This window comes from Schistocerca cancellata, chromosome 1 (genome assembly GCF_023864275.1).
Source record: "Schistocerca cancellata isolate TAMUIC-IGC-003103 chromosome 1, iqSchCanc2.1, whole genome shotgun sequence".
In the NCBI taxonomy this organism is placed as follows: Eukaryota; Metazoa; Arthropoda; class Insecta; order Orthoptera; family Acrididae; genus Schistocerca; species Schistocerca cancellata.
The window spans coordinates 1,134,421,918-1,134,446,071 of record NC_064626.1 but is presented as its reverse complement, the minus strand read 5'-3'; the positions used below and the strand labels follow the sequence as shown (position 1 = coordinate 1,134,446,071).

Sequence of the window (24,154 nt, the reverse complement as noted above, 5' to 3'; positions counted from 1 at the left end):
CTCCTCTGCATTTAACAGTGGACATCCCATTGCACTTTTAATGTTACCACCCTTACTTTATGTGTCACCGAAGGTTGTTTTGAGTTTCCTGTATGCTGAGTCAGTCCTTCCGACAATCATTTCTTTTTCGATTTCTTCACATTTTTCATGTAGCCATTTCATCTTAGCTTCCCTGCACTTCCTGTATATTTCCTTCCTCAGTGACTTTTATTTCTGTAGTCCTCAATTTTCCTGAACATTTTTGTACTTCCTTCTTTCGTCGATTAACTGAAGTATTTCTTCTGTTACCCATGGTTTCTCTGCAGTTAACTTCTTTGTACCTATTTTTTTCTTTCCAACTTCTTTGAATGTCATTTTTAGAGATTTCCATTCCTCTTCAAATATACTGCCTACTGAGTTATTCCTTGCTACTGTATCTATAGCCTTAGAAAACTTCAAGCATGTCTCATCATCACTTAGTGCTTCTGTATCCCAATGTTTTGCATATTGATTCTTCCTGGCTAATCTCTTGAACCTCTTCATCTTCAGCTTGTGATGTGACCTAAACTATTGTTGTTGGTGTTGGTTTGTGTTGATTCTGACAAGCACAACCCTATCACTGACCTGTTCACTGTAACAAACACTCTGCCTTACCTTCCTATTCATAATGTATCCTACACCCATTATACCGTTTGCTGTTGATATTACCCTATACTCATCTGACCAGAAATCCTTGTCTTCTATCCATTTAACTTCAATGACCCCTAGTGTATCTAGATTGAGCCTTTGAATTTCGCTTTTCAGATTTTCTAGCTTCCCTACTACATTCAAGCTTCTGACATTCCATACCCTGACTTGTAGAACATCCTTTCATTGATTATTCAGTCTTTTTCTCATGGTCGCCTCCACCTTGGCACTCTCCTCACAGAGATCTGAATGGGGTACTATTCTAGAATCTTTTGCCAATGGAAAGATCATCATGACATTTTTTCAATTACAGGCCACATGTCCTGTGGACACGTTATGTGGCTTTAATGCAGTGGTTTCCATTGCCTTCTGCATCCTCATGCCATTGATCATCCATCTTTAGGGGCAGTTTCTCACCCCAAGGACGGGAAACTACCCTGAACTTCTGTCCACTCCGCTCTCTTTGACCAGGCTATTGGAGGAATGAGGGAGTCTTCTTATGCCTGAAGTCTTTGGCCACCAAATGCTGATTATTAATCAAAATTTGAATGGTGGCAGGTTTCCAACCTGGGACCTAGGATATTTTGATTATTAATCTATCCCTAGACCACGGGTGCATTTATTCATGCCTAAGGACTGGAAAGTTCCACAAGTCACACCAATACCAAAGAAAGGTAACAGGTATAATCCACTGAATTACAGATCCATATTGCTAACATTGATTTGCAGTAGGATTTTAGAACATGTACCGTGTTTGCACATTATGAGTAGCTCAAAGAGGACGATTTATTGACAAAGAGCCAAGATGGTTTCAGAAAATGTTGTTCTTGTGAAACTCAACTAGCTCTTTATTTTTGTAAAGTAATGAGTGCTGTCAACAGTGGATGTCAAACTGATTCCATATTTTTATCTTTCCAGAAGGCTTTTGACATTGCTCCTCACAAGCAACTTCTAATCTAATTGTGTGCCTATGGGGTATCATCTCAGATGTGTAACTGGATTCATGATTTTATGTCAGAAAGCTCACAGTTCATAGTAACTGACAGAAAGTCATTGAGTAAAATGGAAGTGATATCCGGTGTTCCCCAAGGAAGTGTTAGAGGCCATTTGCTGTTCCAATCTACAGATGCTATGTAGGAGACAATTTAATCAGCCCTCTTAAATTGTTTTCAGATGATCCTGCCATTTACCATCTTATAAAGTCATCAGATGATCGAAACAAATTGCAAAATGATTTAGACAAGATATCTATATGTTGCAGAAACTTGCAATTGACTCTAAATAATGAAAAGTGTGTAGTCGTCCATATGCGTAGTATAAGCAATCCAATAAATTATGGTTTTCAAATAAAACACACAAATCTAAAGTCTTTAAATTCAAGTAAAATACTTAGGGATTACAATTATGAATAACTTATATTGAAATGATCACATAGATAATGTAGTGGGGAAAGCAAACAAAATATTGATTTATTGGCAGAACACATAGAAAATGCAACAGGCCTGCTAAAGAGACTGCTTGCACTACACATGTCTGCCATTTTATGGATTATTGCTGTGCGGTGAAGGACCCACATCAAATAGGATAAACGGAGGACATCAAAAAGTTCAAAGCAGGGCAGTTTGTTTTGTATTAGTGTGAAATAGGGGAGGGAGACCATGGATATGAGATGCAAATTTGGGTGACAATCATTAAAGAAAAGATGATTTTTGTTGCACTAGGATCTCCTCATGAAATTTCTACCACCAATTTTGTCCTTGGAGTGTGAAAATATTTTGTTGGCACTCTCCTACATAGGGAGGAATGAATATGATAACAAAATAAGAGAAATCAGAGCTTTCACAGAAATATTTAAGTGTTCATTTTTCCCACCCATTGTTTGATAGTATGAACCCTCTGTCTGGCACTTCATTGTGAACTGCTAACTAATCGTGGAGATATAGATGAGAGAGGTCTTAGGGTACGTAGCCTGACTTTCTCTCCTTCCTTCTTTCCTTTTGATATTGTCATACCGATTCAACTCATCGTTCATCACTGTGTCATTCCAAAGCTCTTACTTTTGTAATGTCTCCTTCATTCGGTGATCTATGGAAAATGTTTGTAATACCTTTGATCTGTATGTCAACCAGTCTGATTATGCAATTTATTGCAATTACTGATCTGACATTTATACCACCAACTTTCCAGAGCCACCTGATCCACCTATTGATGTGAAAGTGATTGAGGTGAACAGCAGATCAATTCATTTGGCATGGCGTCCCCCATTTGATGGACACAGCTCCCTGACTGGCTACCTGATCCAGTACAAGCAGGCTACAAATCCCATAAGTGATTGGCAACATACAGCAACTGTCAATGTCTCGGTTCCAGTTGTGGGAGCTGACATAACAAGTAAGAAGTGAGTACTCTGTAACATAAATGTGTATCTGGCCATCTCAAAGAAATAAAATATAATTTTTAGTTAAATATTACCTGTCGTAAGTGTAAAAATAGAAGGAGGAAACAACTCATAATACACCTACAAGCTACAATGTTCTGGTCAATTACTTTGTGCTGGCACTTCATCTTGACTGAGGTTATGGATGAAGAAAGAAAGAAGAGAGGGAGTGGGATGGAGGGCTGGTGCAGGATGGTAGATAGCTGGGAGGGAAAAGCAGCAGGCGCGTGAGATAGGAATGTTGCACAGATGAGCTCATTCTGGCACAGGCAGTTGTGTGGAGTGCACAGTGACATGGATGAAGGGAGTGGGAGGAGCAGATAGAACAGAAGGAGAATGAAATTGTGGAGAGGAGGTTGTAAGAGCAGGTGAGTGAAGTGGGGGGCACTGTGGCAGGGGTGAAGATGGATGTTGGGCAGGACCTAGCAAGTGTTGAGACTAGGAGGTTTATAAGATTGATGTATGTGCTGTAAGGACAAATCTCATCTTTGTAATTGAGAGAAGCTGGTTTCGGGGGGAAGGTGCCAAATGGTATGGGTTATGAAGTAACCATTGAATCTGTGCACAGAGTGGGGGAGGGGGGGGGCATTGCTGTTCACAATTCTGTGACTGAAGACATGTCCACAGCATCTGTGCCAGAGCCAGGGGTGGCAGCCAAAGATGCGAGGAGGCAGCCAAAGACCTGAAGAGTTCCCAATCCACCCAGACCGGCTTGTATCAATGAAAGTGAGTGGGACAAGGCCAGCCCTGCTACCTGTGGACCCAGGGATGAGTGGTAGGCAGGAAAGGTAATGGTCATGGTCATGTGGCTGCTTGGTAGGGAATCTCGGCACCATTTGCTGTTGTTCTGAAAGAGCTTAAAGAAGAGCCTCCCTGGCTGGAAAAGAAAATCTTCTAAGTACTTGTGCATCTGTGTCTTCAACATTCGGACAGGGCATTCCACTTCACTGTTCAACTGCTGATGAAAGGGAGGTGCTGATGGAAGATAGATGCCTTCACACTAAAGTCCTTGAAAGATTGCACCATAAACTGAGGTCCATTGATGTATGCATGAGGAATGAGCCAAGAAATGAAAATTTGTACCAAGGCCAGGATTCAAACCCGGGTCTATGTCTCATTAGGCATATGTGCTAACCACTACATCATTCTGGTATGTCTCAGCCCATTTGATATCCCAACTGATCTGAGGCATGAATGGGAATTTGAAATAAGGCGGGAGGCATGCTAGGGTAGGCCAGGAAGTCGTGCTAAGCCACTTTGCCAGGGTGATGTAGTGATTAGTGCATCTGCCTAGTGAACAGAAGGCCTGAGTTAGAGTCCCAGCCTTGGTACAAATTTTCAATTGTTGCTTCAGTCTATATGTATACATCACAGATGTTTGAGGCTTGAAAAGCCTGTGGAACTATATAGTTTCAGTTGATTAAAGTATCTACCTGGTTTTCATGCAGGATCCCCCATTTCATTTCATACTGAGGTGCTTATCTAATACAGCTGGACAGCCTCAGCATGCTGTTTGAGTTTAGGGGAAATACCAAGTGGGAAGAGGCATGAATGAGTATTTGGATTGAGAATGGAAGCATGCTAGATTAGTCTGTGCAGTTGTGCAAAGCCATGCCATGGTGGTATACTGGTTAGCACATCTGCCTAGTCAGCAGGTACCTGACTTCAAATCCTGGCCTTGATAGAAATTTACATTCATCACTTCAGCCTGCATATATAGATCATAGATGTTTGAGACCTGAAACGGTATCTGGAACCACATAGCTTCAGCTGAGGACCAGTGTCCAAAACTATGGAGCAAGGCAGGCCTTCTATGGAGAATATCTTCAAGAGAACCTTGACAGTCACATCTGCTGTCCCAGACAGACAATGAGTGACATAAGGAAAATGAGAAAAAGCATAAATTACCAATATCCAGAAAGTGTCTAAAAAGGCTTGTTGGCCTTGAACACTTGCGGCAGGCTGGGACAAGGTGTCCCACCTCCTGATTGATGTCCAGGCAAAATGCATTGCAGTGCACCACCAGTTTTGTGCAAGAGATCCCCCACTGATCCTGATGTAATAGGTGCATGGCTGCTGGAACCACAACATGGGGAATAAACCTGTCTGTTGACAGGAGAATAGTGCCATCCAAGAGGGAGAGGGGAAGGTGCAACACATAAAAATTCCAGAGCAGTTCTGATGCCCAGTCCAGTGACTATGTTGTGTCATGCATATGACCTGCCGAGCACTGGATCTACAGCCACAGCAGAGGCAATACAGGTACTGGTAATGGGGAAGCCATTCATTATAGGCCTTTCCCCTGTATCCAGTTGAAAACAAAGCAATTCCCCCTGTGAAAAATGAGGGGCAGAGCCCATGAGGAGTCAGGACAGAATATTCTCGTATTGCAGGACTAGATAATTGCCAGTTTGAAATGAAGACATGACACAAAGGAAATGCTATCATTAAACCACTCAAAAGCAGCAGACCAAACAAGAGGAGCACTTTTCCAAAGCAACAGATGCAGGGGGTGGGTAATAGTACCCACTCAGGGAATAAACTTGTGCTGAGAAATAGCTGAAGTTCCGGTAGATTAGATCTGTGGAACAAAGCTGTAAAGGCAGTGACATGTTGTTCCATGAGGTGCATGCCCTGCATGAAATGAAAAGGGATGCCACCCAGTAGATTGTTTTGTGGAGCACAATTTAATTATTGCTAACACTTGATTTAAGACTGAGCAAGGTTGTGCACTGGTTAGCACACTGGACTCACATTCGGGAGGATGACTGCAAACCTGCGTCCAGCCATCCAGATTTAGGTTTTCCATAATTTCTCAAAATCATTCTATTCATATGCTGGGCTTGTTCCTTTGAAAGGGCATGGCTGATTTCCTTCCCCATCTTCGACACCAACTGAGCTTGTTCTCTGTCTCTAACAAAGCTTTTTGCAAATGATGCAGTTATCTATAATGAAGTACTATGTGAAAGAAGCTGCAAAATATTCAATCAGATCTTGATAAGATTTCAATGTCACACAAAGATTGGCAACTGGCTCTCAATGTTCAGAAATGTAAAATTTTGCCCTCTGCAAAACGAAAGAATGTAGTGTCCTATAACTATACTATCAATGAGCCACTGTTGGAATCAACCAACTCCTACAAATACCTGGCTGTGTAACACTCTGTAGTGATATGAAATGAAATGACCACAAAGGCTCAGTTGTGGTAAAGCGTGTGATAGACTTCAGTTTATTGGTAGAATACTGGGCAAGTGCAGTCAGTCCAGAAAGGAGATTGCTTAAAATTCACTCATGTGACCGGTTCTGGAATAGTGCTCAAGTGTGTGGGACCAGATATGGCTAACTGGGGATATGAAACATATACAGCAAAGGGCAGCACAAATGGTCATAGGTTTGTTTAATCCATGGGAGAGTGTCACAGAGATACTGAACTGGAAGACTCTTGAAGATAGATGTAAACTATCCCAAAAAAAGTCTATTAACAAAGTTTCAATAACCAGCTTTAAATGAGTAGTCCAGAAATATACTACAACCCCCTATGTGTCACTCATGTAGGGATTGTGGGGATAAGAGGCTTCCAAACAATCATTCCTTTCATGCTCCATATGTGAATAGTATGAGAAGAACCCTAATAACTGGTACAATGGGATGTACCATCTATCATGCACCTCACAGTGGTTTGCAGAGTATAGATGTGGATGTAGATGACATTGGTGTCAATGGGACATTAAACCCAATCTTCCTTCCTTCTCCCAACACTTCCTTTAAATTATTAAATGAAGTTTATACATGGAAGAGATCTGGAGCCATCAGATAGTATGAGAAAGGTTACATAATGATAAGATGGAGTTTTAAACCATATTTTAATGTGCATGATATTTCCAGTGCTTATGAACTGCACATTAAAACTGAAGCAATTGTAGAAAAGTAAGAGGTTAAGGACAAGGACGTGGGACCTAAATAAATTAAAAGAATCAGAGGTTGTTGAAAATTTTATAGGGAGAAGTCAGCAATTATTGAATAAAACACGGAAGCAAAATAAAAAAAAGAAGCTGAATGGATAGCTTTCAGAGAAGAAATAGTGGAGACAGCAGAGGATCAAATAGGCAAAATGACTAATCCTGGTAGAAATCCTTGGATAATACAAAAGATGTTGAATATTGAATTCATTTGATGGTAGGGGAAAATATAAAGATGGAGCAGTTGAAGCAGGCAACAGAGAATACAGGGGTCAAAAAAGTGAGACTGACGGAAAGTTCAAAATGGGTGAGTGGGACTGTCCAGAAGAGAGTTGCAGAACTGTAAAAGCATGCATAACTATGGGGAATATAGGAGAAACCTACAGCAAAATTAAAGACATCTTTGGAGAAGAAAGAAACACCTGTAATAATATCAAGAGTTCAGGAGGCAAGCCACTGCTAAGCAAAAAAGGAATAGCTCAAAGATGGAAAGAATATATAGAACGGCTGTGCAATGGAAATTAACTTGATGATAATACTATTGAAAGGGAAGAGGAAGTAGATGAAGATGAGATGGGAGATGTGGTACTAGAAGAAGAAGTTAACAGAGCACCAAAAGACATAAGATGAAACAAGACCTCTGGAGTAGATGACATCTCCTCATCATTACTGAGATCTTTGGGAGAGCCAGCCATGGCAATATCATTTCGCCTTGCACAGGATGGGCTACTGGAGACCTGCAAAAATCAGCCTTTTGTCTGAAGACCACAACATGAACAATCAAAACTTTATGTCCATCCCCCATGTGGATTTTAGGAAGTACGTAAAATGTGTGTACACTTGATGGTTGGGGTGTGTAGGTAGATGGATTCAGGGGGGATTCTGGGATGGGCCTCAGGAACTGAGTATGAATTGGCAGCTATGCAGGACATCATATCACCGAGGCAGGGCTCATAGGTGCAAAGCCTCAGTCATACAGATGGTGAATGCCTTCTTGGTAGGTGATCACTGCAGTTCATCATGATAGTGGTGAAGACTTTGTCTGCAGGAAGAATGATTAAATCATTTTGCGCTGAACTATAGTAAGGACAGTTAACTAAAGTCAAGCTGTAGAAAGTAGTTTTGACCCACAACATCCAAAAATTTAAACAGAAAACTGCAAACAAAGAAGTAAATCTGCCTTACCCACCAATAGTAGAAATAATTCTCTGGTGGCAGCAACACAATAATTTTAATGAAAAGATGTCATTTGGGAGCAATGTTTCTTTCAACTTTAAGCCACCCAGGTATCCAGTGAAGTGAGCCAATAGTGGGACATTTGGTAGTTTTTTTTCTGTAATCTCTGTGTCTTCATTTTTGTGTGGACAGTTCACAGCCCGGAGCTATGAAGATAGTGTGTGTGACACGCTGTTTCATCATGCAAAGAAATCTTTAAGAGAAGAATAAGTGGCATGACAAAGTGATGTAATATAAAATTAATCAACAGTTTAATTGGGAAAGATGAAAAATAAACTGTGCTAAATACATGTCATAAAAAAATCATACTTGTGTGTAAAACTGATGCAATTATTTAAAACACTGTGCTGTGGAAGTAGTAAGGATCATGTATAGCCCATGAAAATGCTGAGTTTATAACAACTGTATGGAATTCATTTTTCCTAAGTACAGGGCCTGTTATTTTAAATATTATACAAGGTCAGTAAATTTGCAGATGTGTCAGGGAATATTGATGAGCACAGGTTATGTGATAAACTGAATTTCAGACACTCTTTGTGTGTTGTACAGCCATAAAAGGAATGCTGCAAAGCAGTTTAACAATATTTTACAATGTGGAGTATTTTTCTGTTTAAGTTTATGCAGAAACTCCAAGTAAAATAAATTCAAACATTTCAGGGTAAATGCTGTGAAGGTTGCGGTCATCAGTGACTTACACCCTGCAACCGCTTACAATATACGAATGCTGGCATTAAATGACATTCAAGCCAGTGACTTCACGGAACCATTGACAGTGAAGACACAGGAAGAAGGTAAAGTGAAAATGAAATTAGCTTAATATATTTAACACTTTAGAGACTGCCTACATAGAAGAATATCGTGGTTAGGAAACCAGCTATTTATGCCTTTATTTAAAGGGTTATTGGCACATATATAATTGATGTATTTTCAATAGTAATGCATATGAAAAAAAACCAAGCTTCCATATTTGTTTTTCATATTTACTTCAGTTCTTTGATAGATTACAAATTTTAAAATATTTATGACAAAAAATGTAATTATCATTCCAAGAAAAAGTACAAGGTGACTTATTGAACAATTTCTTCCTCTTGAACTTCCAGAATTTCTCAGTCACTCAACTAATGTGACATACTTGTAGCAAAATTACAGAAAACTGCAAAACCCATTATTAGTGCACAAAATTATGCTAATGTGGTCACATAATGAATCAGAACTGTTACATTCACTGTTTCTGTGTATATAATTATAGAAATTGACAACAGAAGGGATCACCTGTCAAGGGACAGGTGGGAAGATGTCTGTACATTGTTCTCGTGTGAAATGTGTCCAGTTTTATAGTGGTAGGTGACTCCCACATCAAGGAAATCATGGCTTGAGCTTTACTTGGGTGCGTTTCTAACACAAAATTGATCTCCAAATTGTTAAACAGGTTTCAATTAATAGTTAGATTTCTGTTACTGTGATTTTAAAAAATATACTAAATAATGTTAATTGATGATATTTGTGTTTATTTATCATCAGCTCCAGTTGGGCCTCCACTGGATGTGCAGGCAGCAACCACTGATTTGGATGAAGTGCTTGTTACATGGAAGGTTGGTTTTTATGAATGTATCACTCCACACTGCTCCACTTATTTGTAGCAGTACATAAGTTAAGCTGCAATTTTTTGTGTGTCTCTAGTTTTTGTTTTAATTTATTTTGTTTGACTTTTGTCTAATACCAGACCAGCATATAACATATTTCTTATATATTATTAATAATTTGTTTGGTGTTCTCTTTCAATTTTTGTTTGTATTTGCAAAACCATTCTTAAGAACAGTTGGAAAAGTAGACACTTAACCTTGATGGTCCATAATGAATGCCTCCTTCCTTCATAGGAAACTGTAAACCAGAATCCATGTGGGAAAATTAATAATGCTATTGTGCTTATATTGGAGTGAGTGTGTGTAGTATGGCATTTGTATTTAGCTCTTATCAGCGTCGTATTACACATATACTGTTGGATCTTGACTATTAACTACTCTGATCACCCCACCATCTTTAGACTGTCCTCTCTTCTATAGTTCTGTCATCTGTGTCTGGTTGTGTGTTATGTCAGTGACATAATGGTGTTCACTACAGATACGTACACCTTGTTTTAGTAATTTTTATTTATGCTCTATTTTTTGGTTCTTCATTATTAGCTAAAAGATGGCAGTATCTAAAATATGTACATAGAACACACATGTGCCATACATTAAAGTTTAACTTATATTGTTGTAGATAGGATATGGAAGGAAGCCTTCACATACCCAAAGTCTTAACTGGAGAAAACATGGTCAGTGGATAATCCAGGCAGTAATCAACACCAAAGCTGGTGACCTGTATTAAACAGCAGGCTGTACTCCACCAGTCGAACCTTTGGGTAAGTGGTGACTGCATTCCATATTCTACACAATTTTGGCACATGTTTGTTCTCTGCTAGATTCACATTCATTTTCTGGTGATACTGTTATTACCTAAGCAAGAAGATTGCATGGGGTTCTTTTTATTGACGTTGTGTCCTAAATACAAGTAATCTTGCCAATTTTATTTTTGCAGGTCACTTGATAATGGGAATTAGCCAAAACAGGCATGCTGTGTAAAATATTAAATAAAAAATTGTCTTGTTGCAGCTAGTTTTGGAGTTTTCACTCTCATTATATCTTATGACATCTACTATTTTGTAGGCCCAATGGAATGTAAAACATATAATGTTTTATTATGCTAATTTCAACTGAAATGAATGGTGCACTTATATTCATTGATATAATACTGTAATAATATTTTCCATTTGCTTCAGAGACTGTTTACTAAATTCTTCTGCAATATATCCATGACTACATATTCTGATTTTGCAGATAGATTCCATAATGCAAGACCATTAACATTAAAGAGCAAACTCATAGTGATGACAAGATGCTGGCCATGTCATAGATTATTATGTATGCAATATCATTTATGTGTACAGTAACGTTCATAGCAATATTAAATAAGACCCATGCAACAATCACAGACAGCTTGTTGTGGAAATGTGTACACTATTTTGAAGTAATTGCAAACATATTTTACACATTTCTTTGGAATAGCTGTATGACAACATTGAAATTTTTTATAGGATGTTAGTAATGGATTACTCCATAGTTATCCATGTAGATAACAGAAGTAATGACTTTACCAAGACATACTGAATCATTTTACAAGAAGATCAGGTCACCAGTATTTTCATTACAAATGCATTTCTTAACCAGCTAGTAGACAACCCAGACCTTTTTGTGTAAAATGTCATTATTCCAGCCTGGATTTTCCATTATTAGACTTTTGTATAAGGATCTTAAGAAGAGCATGTTGTGACAGTGGTTGGGCTTGGGAATAGTATTAATAGGGACTGAAGCTACAGTGTTCAGAGTAAGCAAATTAAGTGTCATATGGCATGGCTGGCAGGCAGATCCTGAGGAGTAAATTCAGGTAGCCAACTGAAAAGGTTTTTCTTTCTTCACACACAATGACACCTGTCTTTCATAAAATGTGAGGATTGTATGTTAAGTTTTCTATTGAGTGTAGATGACTATAATGGATGTGCATCTATAGCATGCTGTCAAGTTTGTGTTATATGATGACGAAAGAAGGGTGAGGATGAAACCCGGTGCCAGAATACATAGCCTTCACTTCTCGAATAACTCCAAGTGGTTATTGGGCTTAACAGTCTCATCTGATAGGCAGAGCACCATTAACAATATCTCATGGGCTCATTGTATGGGACACTGTGGTGACATCTGGAGTTTAATCCAGGATTTTGGCATAAAGTTTGATGACTAGAAGCTTTACACCTCTATATCTCCTCCCCATGACAGCCAAATACTGCGGGAAAATATTTCTTCCACTTCAAAGTCAAGCAACATAGCACAGGTACATGTTAGGGGCACAGTCACATAGATAGGCAGTATTTAGAATGACCTAGCACAAATAACTTTAATAATAAACCACATAAATGTTAAATTTGTTTTTTTTTTAGGCATTGTAGTCAAACTGACGAATTGAAGAAAATGTCATATGTCATTGAAACTTTGACACTCTGTCAGATTTGATTATTTCAGTGATAAAAATTTGCTGAAAAAGTAATACTTAGTTAAAAGTTTAATTTTGGAAAAACATCAGTTGTAGAACTATTAGCACATCCATGTGTGCTGTAATTACGTGTTAGTGACAATAGCATCATTCCATGAACACCAAAGCTAAGTACTGTAGTAAATGGCAGTGTATTTACTAACTTTTCATCAATTTAAAGCATAGAAAATTATTAACAGGATTACTTTATGTTACTTTATGTTCTGTCAGTTTATATTTGTGTTGCAAATACAACTTAACCTAATTACAGACTCTACTGGTAGTGACAGTTAAGTCACCTAAGTGGGAACATTATCTATCACAGAAAAATATTACATACCTAATATTTAGTAACTAAGTAATGTGTTCTTCTGTAAAATATGTACCATAAGTCACTCATATTTTTATTAAATAAAGCAGCAAAAATTGCATGATCATAATTTCTTGTTGATTACTTAGCATTAAATAATCTGTGTAGGCTAAATAAGTTTCTTCACAATGGAAAAGTGTGAAAACTGCTGTATATTGTTAAGAATAGATGAACAATTTGATGACTGTGTCTTGTTTTTTGTAGTATGCTATGAAGGACTCTGACTGGATGGAGATTGGCACTGTAGTAGTGCTAGTCACTCCATGATTATGGAATACAAGCAGCTAATCATAAAACTCAAAGATGAACTAGCAGTAGCATATGTAGAAGTAAAACAGTTGAGAGCTGTAGGTAGTAACAGTAAAATTAAGACTAGGTTAGTTGATTTGACCGTGGGCAAACCTGAAACATCAGCTGAATGGTTCAAATGAAGCTGCAACTCTGCTAGCTTTGGTCTACAGATTTCCAATACCGTCACTGATCTGTAGACTGAGACCAAAATTGTGCAGGCAATGTAAGGAGTCAGGAATACTGACAAAACACGGAAAAAAGTGAAAGTTGGAACTAACAGTAATGACAAGTTTAAAAAAACTAAGAACTTTCTTTAGCTAAGAAGTAATTGTGGGAAAAGAATGTCTGAACTAAAACAGAAGTCTCAGGTAGTGAATACCAAGAAATTGGGATTTTATGCCAAATGCATGGCTTGGCTATTTCACCTGTTATTTAATCTATCTGTGGAAATATATAGCTAAAGATCTTGTTGTGATTATTGGAAATAGCAGGAGAGTTCGGGCAATTAAGTCAGCAAGGCAATTATAGATGACATCATGCACATTGCTGGCAAAATTCCTCACACAAAATTTTTAAATTACATTTAATGTAAAAGCAGTGAAACAACAACTTAACTATGTAAATGGGGAGCTACAGGATTTGCTCAGTAGGCTGGCATGATCTCACATGGGCATGATTAATGTATCACTCTTGACATGCTTGCAATACATGCAACATAGTTTACATTTGAATGTTACATGCATGACTCATTTCTAATAGACTTTTGTGTAAACAGAGTGCTGTTGATCCAATCCCTATGATTTCCAATATTTTCATCTTTTTTTTTTGGGGGGGGGGGGGGTGAAATTGATAAAATGTACACACAGTGGTGACGATCAGTGGAGTAACAAAAAATGGAAGCACAAACAGCGTGAACAGTAAATATCAAAATAAATTTGGACTATTGCCTTGAAACAAAAGAAACCTATAAAAAACTGAACTTCTCATATCACTACAGAAAACTTGAACACAAAACATTATTTCTGCAGAAATGCTATGCATAACAGAACATTATTTGAAAGTCACAGAAATTGAACAGCTGCAGCTAGAGGGACATGTATTCATAGTCACATTATTGTAGACAAAACATAAGGAAAGGCGAGTGTCTATATACACAACAATGTGAATAAAATTGCAGCTTTAGTCCTAAAGCTTACTGCTGCAAAGAACTCTTAGTCCTTTAAATCAGTAATAGACTTGGAAACATACATGATAGTGTTTCTGGACTGCTAAACATTGAACTTTTCACTGAAGGCTTTTTCAGAAATGAAAACACACACACATTCACACGAGCAAGGTCACCTCGAGCATACATGACTGCTGTCTCCAGCCATAATGCAAGGGTGTCACATTGCAACATATGCAGCAATCCAGAGTTGGGTGGGGAATGTGGAGGCATAGCAGGGTACGGGTTGGGAGAGAGAAATCAGCACTGTCTGACAGACCATGCAGGGACCAGACTGTCACAGGACAATGCTGCCAGGTGCAGCATAGAGAGGCTGTGGGGGAGGGAGGGAGAGGGGGTGGGAGTGCAAAAGGAGAGAAGCAGAGGAGGAGAAAAGACTGGTGAGTGTCTTGGAATCCTCACCCCTTTACCTCCTGCATCCCTACTCATCACTGTTCATGCCACTTTCCTATACACTAACATCCCTCATATCTGTGATCTTGGAACTGTTGAACCCTACCTTTCCCAATGTCCTTCCAAACCCACTACCCATTCCTTATCCACCTTACCATTTTTCTAACCGAAAACCACTCTTCCATTGAAGGGAGGGTATAAAAACAAATCCACAGCACAGCCATGGGCACCTGCATGGCACCCTGCTATGCCAACCTGTCTATGGACCATCTAGAGGAAACCGTTCTAGCCTCCCAAAACCCTGAACCCCTGGTCTGGTTCAGGTTCATTGATGACATCTTCATAATATGGACTCAGGACCAAAATACCCTGTCCTCATTCCTTCACAACCCACACACCTTTTCTCCCAAACACTTCACCTGGTCTTCCTCAACCAAGCATGTCACCTTCCTTGATGTTGACGTCCTCCTTTTTGATGGCTCCATCGACAGCTCTGTCCATACCTGTATTTTAGCAGCTGCCATCCCTTCCACACCAAAAGCAGCTCCAATACAGCCTGGCCAGCCAGGGACAGCATACTTTGAGTGACAAGAACTCCTTCAAACTTAGTTCACAAACAGATTTCCTGTGCCATATCCTCACACACCCCCAATCGTCCCACCACCCAAAAGAACTACCTGCAAAGGAGCAACCCCTTCATCACCAAATACCATCCCAGAATGGGACTTAACCATATTCTTCACCAGAGTTTTGATTATCAATCATCATGCTCTGAAATTAGGGACATCCTACCAAGATACTTTCCACCCCTACTATAGTGGTGTTTTGTTGCCCACCCAACCTCCACAATATCCTAGTCTATCCCTTTGCCACTCCCAATCCCAACACCATGACACAGTAATTGTATTCCAGTCTGTCACAGGTTTACCCTGTCTTGTCAGACTCCATGCCGCCTGTGAAAGCAGCCATGTCATATACCAGCTCTGCTGCAGTCAGTGCACAGCTTTTTATATTTCTATGGCTACAAACCAGCTGTCTACCAGGATGAATGGACACTGCCCAACTGTGGCCAAAAGGAGAATGAACCAAACTGTGGCACAACATGCAGTTGAACATAACATCTTGAGAGATAGCAGTCATGTTTGCATGAGGTGCACTTGCTTGTATGAATATGTGTATGTTTTCCTGTCTCAAGAAGACTTTGGCTAAAAGCTCAATGTACATTGTGCTTGTGTGCAACTCATCATCTCAAAGTTAACAGGGAGTATTGTATTGTATTGTATTGTATTTATTGGTCCAGTAAATCTTACATGTACAGTACAGCACATCAGATATTGGACAGGTCAAAGTATATCTTACAATTAAAACACTTTAGAAACTAGAAAATTATGTTCACAAAATTTTACAGCACTTCATATACTGGGCAAGTCAATGTGTAAGTTATAATTAAACCACATTAGAAACTTGAAGTTTACAACTGAATACATGTATAAGCCAATATTAACGATTAAAGTATTTGCATGATCCTCTCTTAAGCTCTAAGGATTTTTGAGGAACTCTTCTACACTATGAACTGACATGTACACTAGAGAATTACATTCACAGAATTTTACTTCATATACTGGGCAAGTCGCTATACAACTTATACTTGAACCCCATTATAAACTTGAGAATTACATCTGAATGTATTTATAGGCCAATATTAATGGTTACAGTATTTGCATAATCATCACTTAGACTCTCGAGGATTTTAGAGGAACTCTTCCACACTATAAAAGCAATGTGTCAACAGATATTCTTTTAATGCTGCTTTAAAATTTTTTACATCTGTCATTACTTTAATTTCTCTTGGCAATTTATTGTAGATAATTTTTCCATGGTGTAATGTTCCTTTTTGGCACAAACTGGTTTTTGTATGGAGTACATGAAAGTCAATTTTCTGTCTTGTATTATGATGATGAACATTTTCATTTTTGGGGAGGATACTAGGATTTGTTATTGTATATTTCTTTATAAATATTGCACTTTCAAATAGGAAAATACATGGAAGGGGAAGAATCCCCATCCTTTTAAATATACTTTCCATAATACTGTTGATATTCCATCCTTGACTTTCCATCGTTAGATAGTGGTTCTAATAGTTTATATGCCCTCATCAGGGAATTTTTTAAACTCCATGAGGCAATTAAATGGAGTACTATTAAGATATAATACAAAAATATCAGAAGCCATTGTGTGTAGTGATATTAAAACTGATTTGGTATCAAAGGCTCCTACAGTTAATAATGTCCATTTTTGCTTTGATACCTGCAGTAACATTCCAAACAGGTGGTAAAGCTAGAGTGATTGATAGGTTATTTCTTAATGCAACTATCTTTCATGAAATAGCTGTGAACCTGGTAATTAATGATTTGTCGAGCTGTCATAGTCAGATAGCAGTAATAAACTGTTCACATCAGTTAGGTTAGAAGGTAAAAATATAGATTTACATAGTCATAAATGCTTCCTTAGTTACACTCTTCAGAGAAAGGGAAGAAGTTTAACAAGGGCAAATATTAGATGAGAAATCTAATTCTTCTCTAAAAATATTCTTACAATTTCATGAATAATTTCCTTACAACAGATGAGGGACAATTGTTCAGGGTTTCTCTCCTAAGAGTCAACACGTGCTTTTTCTCTTGTGTTTCAGTAGATATTTGCAATTTTGTTCTTGCAGGTGAGCTAGAGTCAGTCCAAACAAATGTTGCTCATCTTGTCTTTCACACAATGCCCAGCACCGGTGGAAAGTGTTGCTTTGTTTCCCATTACAAACGAAATAATTTTTAAAGTTGAATTTTACATGCTTATTCGACAGAGTGGTCCCAAATTAGTCTAGTGAAATATTCTTTTTACCAGTATGTATTAACTAAATGAATATCACACAAGACTAATCAGATAGTGTTCTTTGAAATGAGCACATAAAAGTCCAATTTAAAAATAATTTTGTTTGAAATCAGAAACAAACCAACACATTCCGTCAACACTGGGCGTTGCATGAAACGTGATGAGCATCATTTGTTTGGGCTGACACCAGCTACATGTTGCAAAAACAAAATTGAAAATATCTGCTGAAACACAAGAGAAATTGTGCCTGATGACTCTAAGGAGAGATACCTGGTACATCGGATCAAAGTATCAGGTGCAAAGAAGAGCATGAGTTGCATTGAACACAGAGGACTCATTTCAAAATTATTTATACAGTGCACTGTGCTACAATACACACATGCACTTCAGAGTATGCAGACTATTATCTATACAGGATGCCCAAGAGGAACGGTCAATTTTTAAGGGTACAGGAGGAATCATCATCTGAAGCAAAAAGGTCTAGGAATCATGGGCTCGAAAATGCATATCTCACAACTATTATGGTGTGCATTTCAGAGCTCATGTTTGCTAGGTAGTTTTTTCTCATTTGATCCACACTACCTCCTCCCAAGATATGGAAAGCAAAGAGTTAGTGGTAAAAGAGATTTGTCTCACAATATTGAAAATGAAGATGTCCTCACAGCTCTTAAGGTAAGCATTTCAAGTCCACATTTATTAGGTTTTTTTGCTTCAAATAATTTTTCGTGTCATATTCCTGAATATTGACCATTCCTCATAGGACATCCTTATTTGTATGTATATCACAGTTCATTCGAAACAGACTTATTATTTCCATTAATAACATCACAAAACACATTTTGTGGTGTGTCTGTGTAAGCATTGATCCAACATATGTAAGTATGGTACAGATGAAGTAATAAGCAAAACAAGCTTTGTCATTTTTATGTAAAAATGGAAATACCATTTACACCAATTGACTCTGTGAAAAACTGCACATGTTCCATTGATAAGATAGAAAAATTGTTTGTACTATGTAATTAAGATGGTCATCATAGACCAAAATTAATTACCTGGAATAAAACATTGTGGTCCGTAAATGGAATAAATTTATAGACAAGCCGTTCCTGGATCCGTGTGGAGTGACTACGTTGCAACATGTTTGTTCAACTATCTTCTTGCCTATCTTGAAGTCTCTTCTTAGAGCTTCTTTTCAGTAGATGAGCAATTTTAAAAAGAATTAGGAGGAGCAGTTTTTGAATGGAAAATTTAATTCTAATTTGGCTTTCCACAGCCTCCTATACCAGATTCTTGGAATGGAGACATCTTGGGCTACATTGTCCACTGGAACATTCATGGTTCTCCTGTACTTGTGAATAACACTACAAACAAACATATTGTAAGTAATATATGACAGTCTCTTCATACAACAAGAATTAATGTTTAACATTTTTCTCATATTTTCTTTTGAAACTTTTCGCAGGTCAGAGGTTCAGCAAGTACAGAGTTACGCCTGAAACGTTTGAAGAAGTTCACTCGATATAACATATATGTGCAGGCTTTCAATGCTGTAGGATCAGGACCTAAATCTGCACCTGTTGCTGTCACAACTCCTGAAGGAGGTCATTAGTTTGCATTAAGTTTCCAAACCATTTGTTTAGAACAGTCTTATATCTATCATGCTGTAGTGTACACTCAAAGTGAACAAATTAATGTATCATGTAAAAAAAAAAAAGTTTGGCAAACACAAAGTGCTGGCATACTGTAGCTGTGAGTGTGTGTGTATGTGTGCTATGAGGACAATGGATGTTTATAATCTAAGAGAGTGCAATTATTTCTGGTTTATGTGTCTATCCACTGACAAACACCTCCTTAACCCATTCTTTGTTTGTTTCCCATCCAGGGTTTTTCATTATTTTGTTAAACCCACCATCAAATATAAGCCAAGAAGTAAATCTATTGCTTTCTGAAACATGAACTCCTTCATTTCACTGGAGATGGAAAGGTAGAGGAATTTAACCTAATCAATGATGTATTATTTCATCCAGGTCAAGCAAGACACAACAGGAGATAATAAGTCGAAAATGCAGACAGAGACATTGTCATGCAGGTATACTGCTGGTTTCATGTCAGTAGGACACCACACTGTCTTAGAACTGCATATGAATACCAGTATACTTTTGAAGAGAACTTTACAATTGCAGAAGCTTCATTTTTACATTGATAATGATAGAGAGAATGTCCATGCTAGAAATAAAATTTCATTTGCTGATGACACCTGCATTTTGGCCTTGCACGTATCGAATGCTACCTCTCCCAACATCCTTCTGCCTCCAAACCCACGATATCATTTCTCTTACAACTTACTAACTTCATCGTAACACAAAAAATACTTCTCCTTTGAAGGGAAAGTATACAACCAAATTCACAGAACAGCCATGGGGCACCCACATGGCATCCTCCAATGCCAACCTGTTTTTGGGTCATCTAGAGGAAACATTCCAAGCCTCACAAAACCCAAATTCCTGATATGGTTCAGATTCATGGTGATAGCTTCATCATCTGCACTCAGGGCCAGACACCCTATCCTCATTCTTCACAAACTCAGCACCATTTCTTCCATCTGCTTCACTTGATCCTCCTCAACCCATTGTGCCACCTTCCTGAATGTTGATGTCCTCCTCTATGATGGATCCATCATATTAAATCCACTAACCACCAGCAGCACCTGCATTTTGACAGCTGCCATTCCTTCCACAACAAAAAATTGGTCCCATACAGCCTGGCCTGTCAGGAATGGCATATCTCCAGTGACAAGAACTCCTTTTCCCAGTATGCTGAATGTCTCACAAAGGCCTTCACAGACAGGCACTCTCCCCAGACCTAGTCTGCAAACAGATATCCTCACATACCTCCAATCCTCCAACCACCCCAAAGGACCAGCTACAAATGAGTGTCCCATTTGTTACTCATTACCACTCTGGAATGGAAGAACTGAACCATATCCTTCATCAGGACTTTGGATATCTCTCACCATGCCCTGAAATGAGTGGGACTATACCCTAATCCTTTCCACATCTCCTACAGTAGTGTTCCATTACCCACCCAACCTCCACAACATCCCACTCCCACTCCTAACCCCTTGCCACAAGCCAAGACTCAGGTGCAAGACCTGCCCAGTCCACCCAAATGGTACTTCCTACTCCAGCACTGTTGCAAGTGCGAGTTATGGATTCTAATGCAAAGAGTGCTACATCGGCAGATGCAGCTTCAGTCATGCACACAGACCACACGATCTGTAACTCAGTGAGTGTGGTCGGCAGGGGTATGCTCCCACACACAGTAGTATGAGCTTCAGATGTAGGGGGAAGGCCACTGATGTACTCTGGCTGTTTCCTGGTGGTACTTGCCCTGTGCATTGTCATTGTGAGTCAAAGCTGCGCAGCAGGCAAATCACCTGTCTTTCATGCAAATGGCGCAGTTACTAGCTACATTGGTGTCTCAGAGACCTTCTACAATCACAGCTGTGGTCAGTGAAAGTCTGGCATTCCAGAAGGGGTTAATCCTGGCTGGGAACCAGACAGATATGGAGGTGAGGGGACAACCTGACATAAATGCATCCACAAGGAAACACCCTTCTTCTGAGAAGACCTCTGCAAAGAAGCCTGCTGCCTCTAAAAGTAAGGCACCTAAGGTGCACACAAAGAAGAAGTCCTCTTCTGTGGGTACAAAGACCGCCAAGAGCGACCTCCCCACCAAAGATGGTTTCCAAATGCCAAACAGGAAGCACACTGCCAGGGCAGCTGCGCTCACACAGGCACAGCCATTACAGACTGCAAACAGGTATGTCGCATTCACTGACATGCCAACCGATGACATCAATGCACAACAGAGTAGACCAAAGATGACCACACCTCTTCCCATTGTTATACAATGGTCAAGTGATTTTAATAACTTTCCACAGCTCTTAAATAGTGTGGTCCAGTCTAAGTCTTCTGTTATGATTAAAACAGCAGGCTGTGACACTTTAAAGGTCATATTAAAATCACGTGAGGATTACGATGTGGTTACAGGTGTGGCTAAGACCCAAGTTCTGCCATACTGTACCCAGTCGTCTGAACTGCTCAAGTTGCTCAAGGTAGTCTTCAGCAACCTACTTTTTTAAATGGACGCAGTCCACCTCAAAGAGGAGCTGGAGGAATTAGGTTTCAGCATCCGAGTGGTTTCCCACATAAAAAATGGCTTACACCAATAAACAGACCCCACTGTTAATGGTTATCCTGATCGATAACGTAGAAAACAGACATGTTACTCCTGGCCTTAGTTTTAGTAATGTCACGAGGGGAAAGTGTCCCCCCCCCCTCCCCACCAGGCTGTACAAGCACAGCCTCATGTGGAAAAGCATGCAAATGGTCATTGCTCGGGCGCTGATGTAAATCACGCTGGCCAGTGGGCTGAAACGATCACCGCAGACTCCTTCGCAAAGGAAGTTGGAAGTTGTTAGCGGGTGCGGACCAAATAGGGAACACCCAGCTGCCTCCACTGCTAATGAAGTCACCAATGGAGATGGACCAAATAGGGAATGCCCAACTGGCCAGCATGCCATGGTAGATGTTCACGGGAATGGATCAGAGAGAAACATCCGTGAAACATAAATACCTCTGCAAATGAGGACAGTGCTACAAACTATGATGACTTAAGAGATGGGCTTCACTCTCTCATTAAAACAGTCAAAGAGTTGCTCCAGAGTCTTCCCACCATCCTTGTGATGGCAGTGCAGATGGCCCTCGTGGCCAACAACCAACAGGCAACACAGTTGCACTATCCCTAATACAGTGTATGGTTTAACTGTATGCATGTGGAATGCATACAGCAAATGTCCTCAGGTACAAGAGTACTGACAGTTCTTTTGTGATGAGGCAGTTGACATCTGCCTCATCCTGGAAACCTTCTTAAAACCTGGTGTCCATGCGCGGGCAGCAAATTTCATTTGTCACCACACTGATAGGCCTACAGCGGAAGGTGGCACTGCCGTCTATGTTAAGATCTCACTGAAACACTGCATTGTACAGCTCCCTTAACAGTATTGAGGCCACTGCTGTTGCAGTAGAGACACTGTCGGGTTGGATTACATTCATCTCAGTTTATCGGCCAACTGGAAGGCCACTAGAACACAGGGATGTTGACGCATTACTGTCTCTCTGCAATAAACTCTTTATAAGGGGGAACTTTAATGCAAAACACTCTGAGTGGCATTCTAGTGTAACAAATAACAATGGTCGCCATCTACTGTGTGTAGTTTGGCAGTGCAATGCAGTAGTTTTAGGACCATATGACCCAATGCACTACCCAAACAATGCACGCAGCTGCCATGGCGTGCCTGACATCATGGTGGTAAGGGGAGTCGGACACCTCACTACTACCACAAGTCAAGGCGCTCTCTCATTCAACCATCTACCGGTCATTTTTGACGTAGTTACTGATGATGGTGTGGAGCCACTGAAATGACATCAACAGCTAGGGAGGGTAAATTGGGAACAGTTTAGAGAGGAGCCACAAGAGTCTTGCTACCATCCCAGACCCTTATATCATCAGTGCAGATGAGACACTGCAGCATCTTACAGTGGACACTCTCCAGGCTGTAGACTCTGCCACACCCAGGGGTACACAAAGGCCATCTGACAGATCACATCAGCTCCCCCCTGAGATACTGCAGGCCATTCTGGACAAAAACAGGCTTTTCTGCAAATGGCAAATTACATGCCATTCTGCCACCAAATGCCACATAAACAGCCTGTGCTGTGAGGTAAAGGTGGCCGTGGAAAACCACAGAAATCAAAACTGGGCAAGCAAAATAGGCATGATTAGCATTGAAGATGGCTCTGCCTGGTGAATAACCAAGCAGTTCTTAAGAAAAGGGCACCATCTTCCTCCTCTACAAGTCAGCAGAGGGGTTGTCTGTGACCCTGACACCAAGCCTAATCTCTTGACTGACAGCTTTGCAGATAACTTCACACTGATAGAGGATAACATAGATAAAGAGCACATACAAACTGTGCAACAATGGCTGCCGACTTTCCTCACAGAAGATGCAGGCAATGCTATAGAGCCCATCACAGAGGAAGAAGTAGACATTCAACTTCACTCCATAAATACCAGGAAGGCATGTGGCTGTGACCACGTGGAAGCTCTTGTGCTGAAATGACTGCCACCTGATGCACTGCAAGCTATCACAAATGCCTTAAACTATGTTTTGCGGACTGGCGACTATACCTCTGTGTGGAAACACACAGAGGTGGTTGCCACTTCCAAACAAGGCAAAGATGCAAGGCTTCCACAAAACCATTGGCCCATAAGTCTGCTCCCTGTTCTATCCAAAGTCTTTGAAAGAATCTATATTAAACAGACCTTTGAGCACATGAACAGGGAGGGATTGATTCCCACAGAGCAATTCGGTTTTTGACACAGCCATAGCATGCAACACCAACTACTGCAGGATGTTAAGGACGTGATGGGAGCTCTGGCACCTCGAGAGTACTCAGGGGCAGTATTTCTTGATGTCTACAAGGCCTTTGACTGCATGTGGCATG

General features: G+C 39.8%; 1 protein-coding gene across 1 annotated transcript in view; it reads left to right on the top strand.

Annotated features, from left to right (window-relative positions):
- The window catches only part of LOC126133935 (Down syndrome cell adhesion molecule-like protein Dscam2), a 367,718-nt gene that overhangs the window by 189,487 nt on the left and 154,077 nt on the right, over window positions 1-24,154 (top strand). Inside the window, exons 13-17 of the mRNA XM_049915191.1 lie at window positions 2,854-3,064; window positions 8,956-9,089; window positions 9,820-9,890; window positions 18,859-18,963; window positions 19,048-19,186. Coding sequence (XP_049771148.1) covers window positions 2,854-3,064; window positions 8,956-9,089; window positions 9,820-9,890; window positions 18,859-18,963; window positions 19,048-19,186 — 660 coding nt within the window. The remainder of the gene's footprint in view (window positions 1-2,853; window positions 3,065-8,955; window positions 9,090-9,819; window positions 9,891-18,858; window positions 18,964-19,047; window positions 19,187-24,154) is intronic.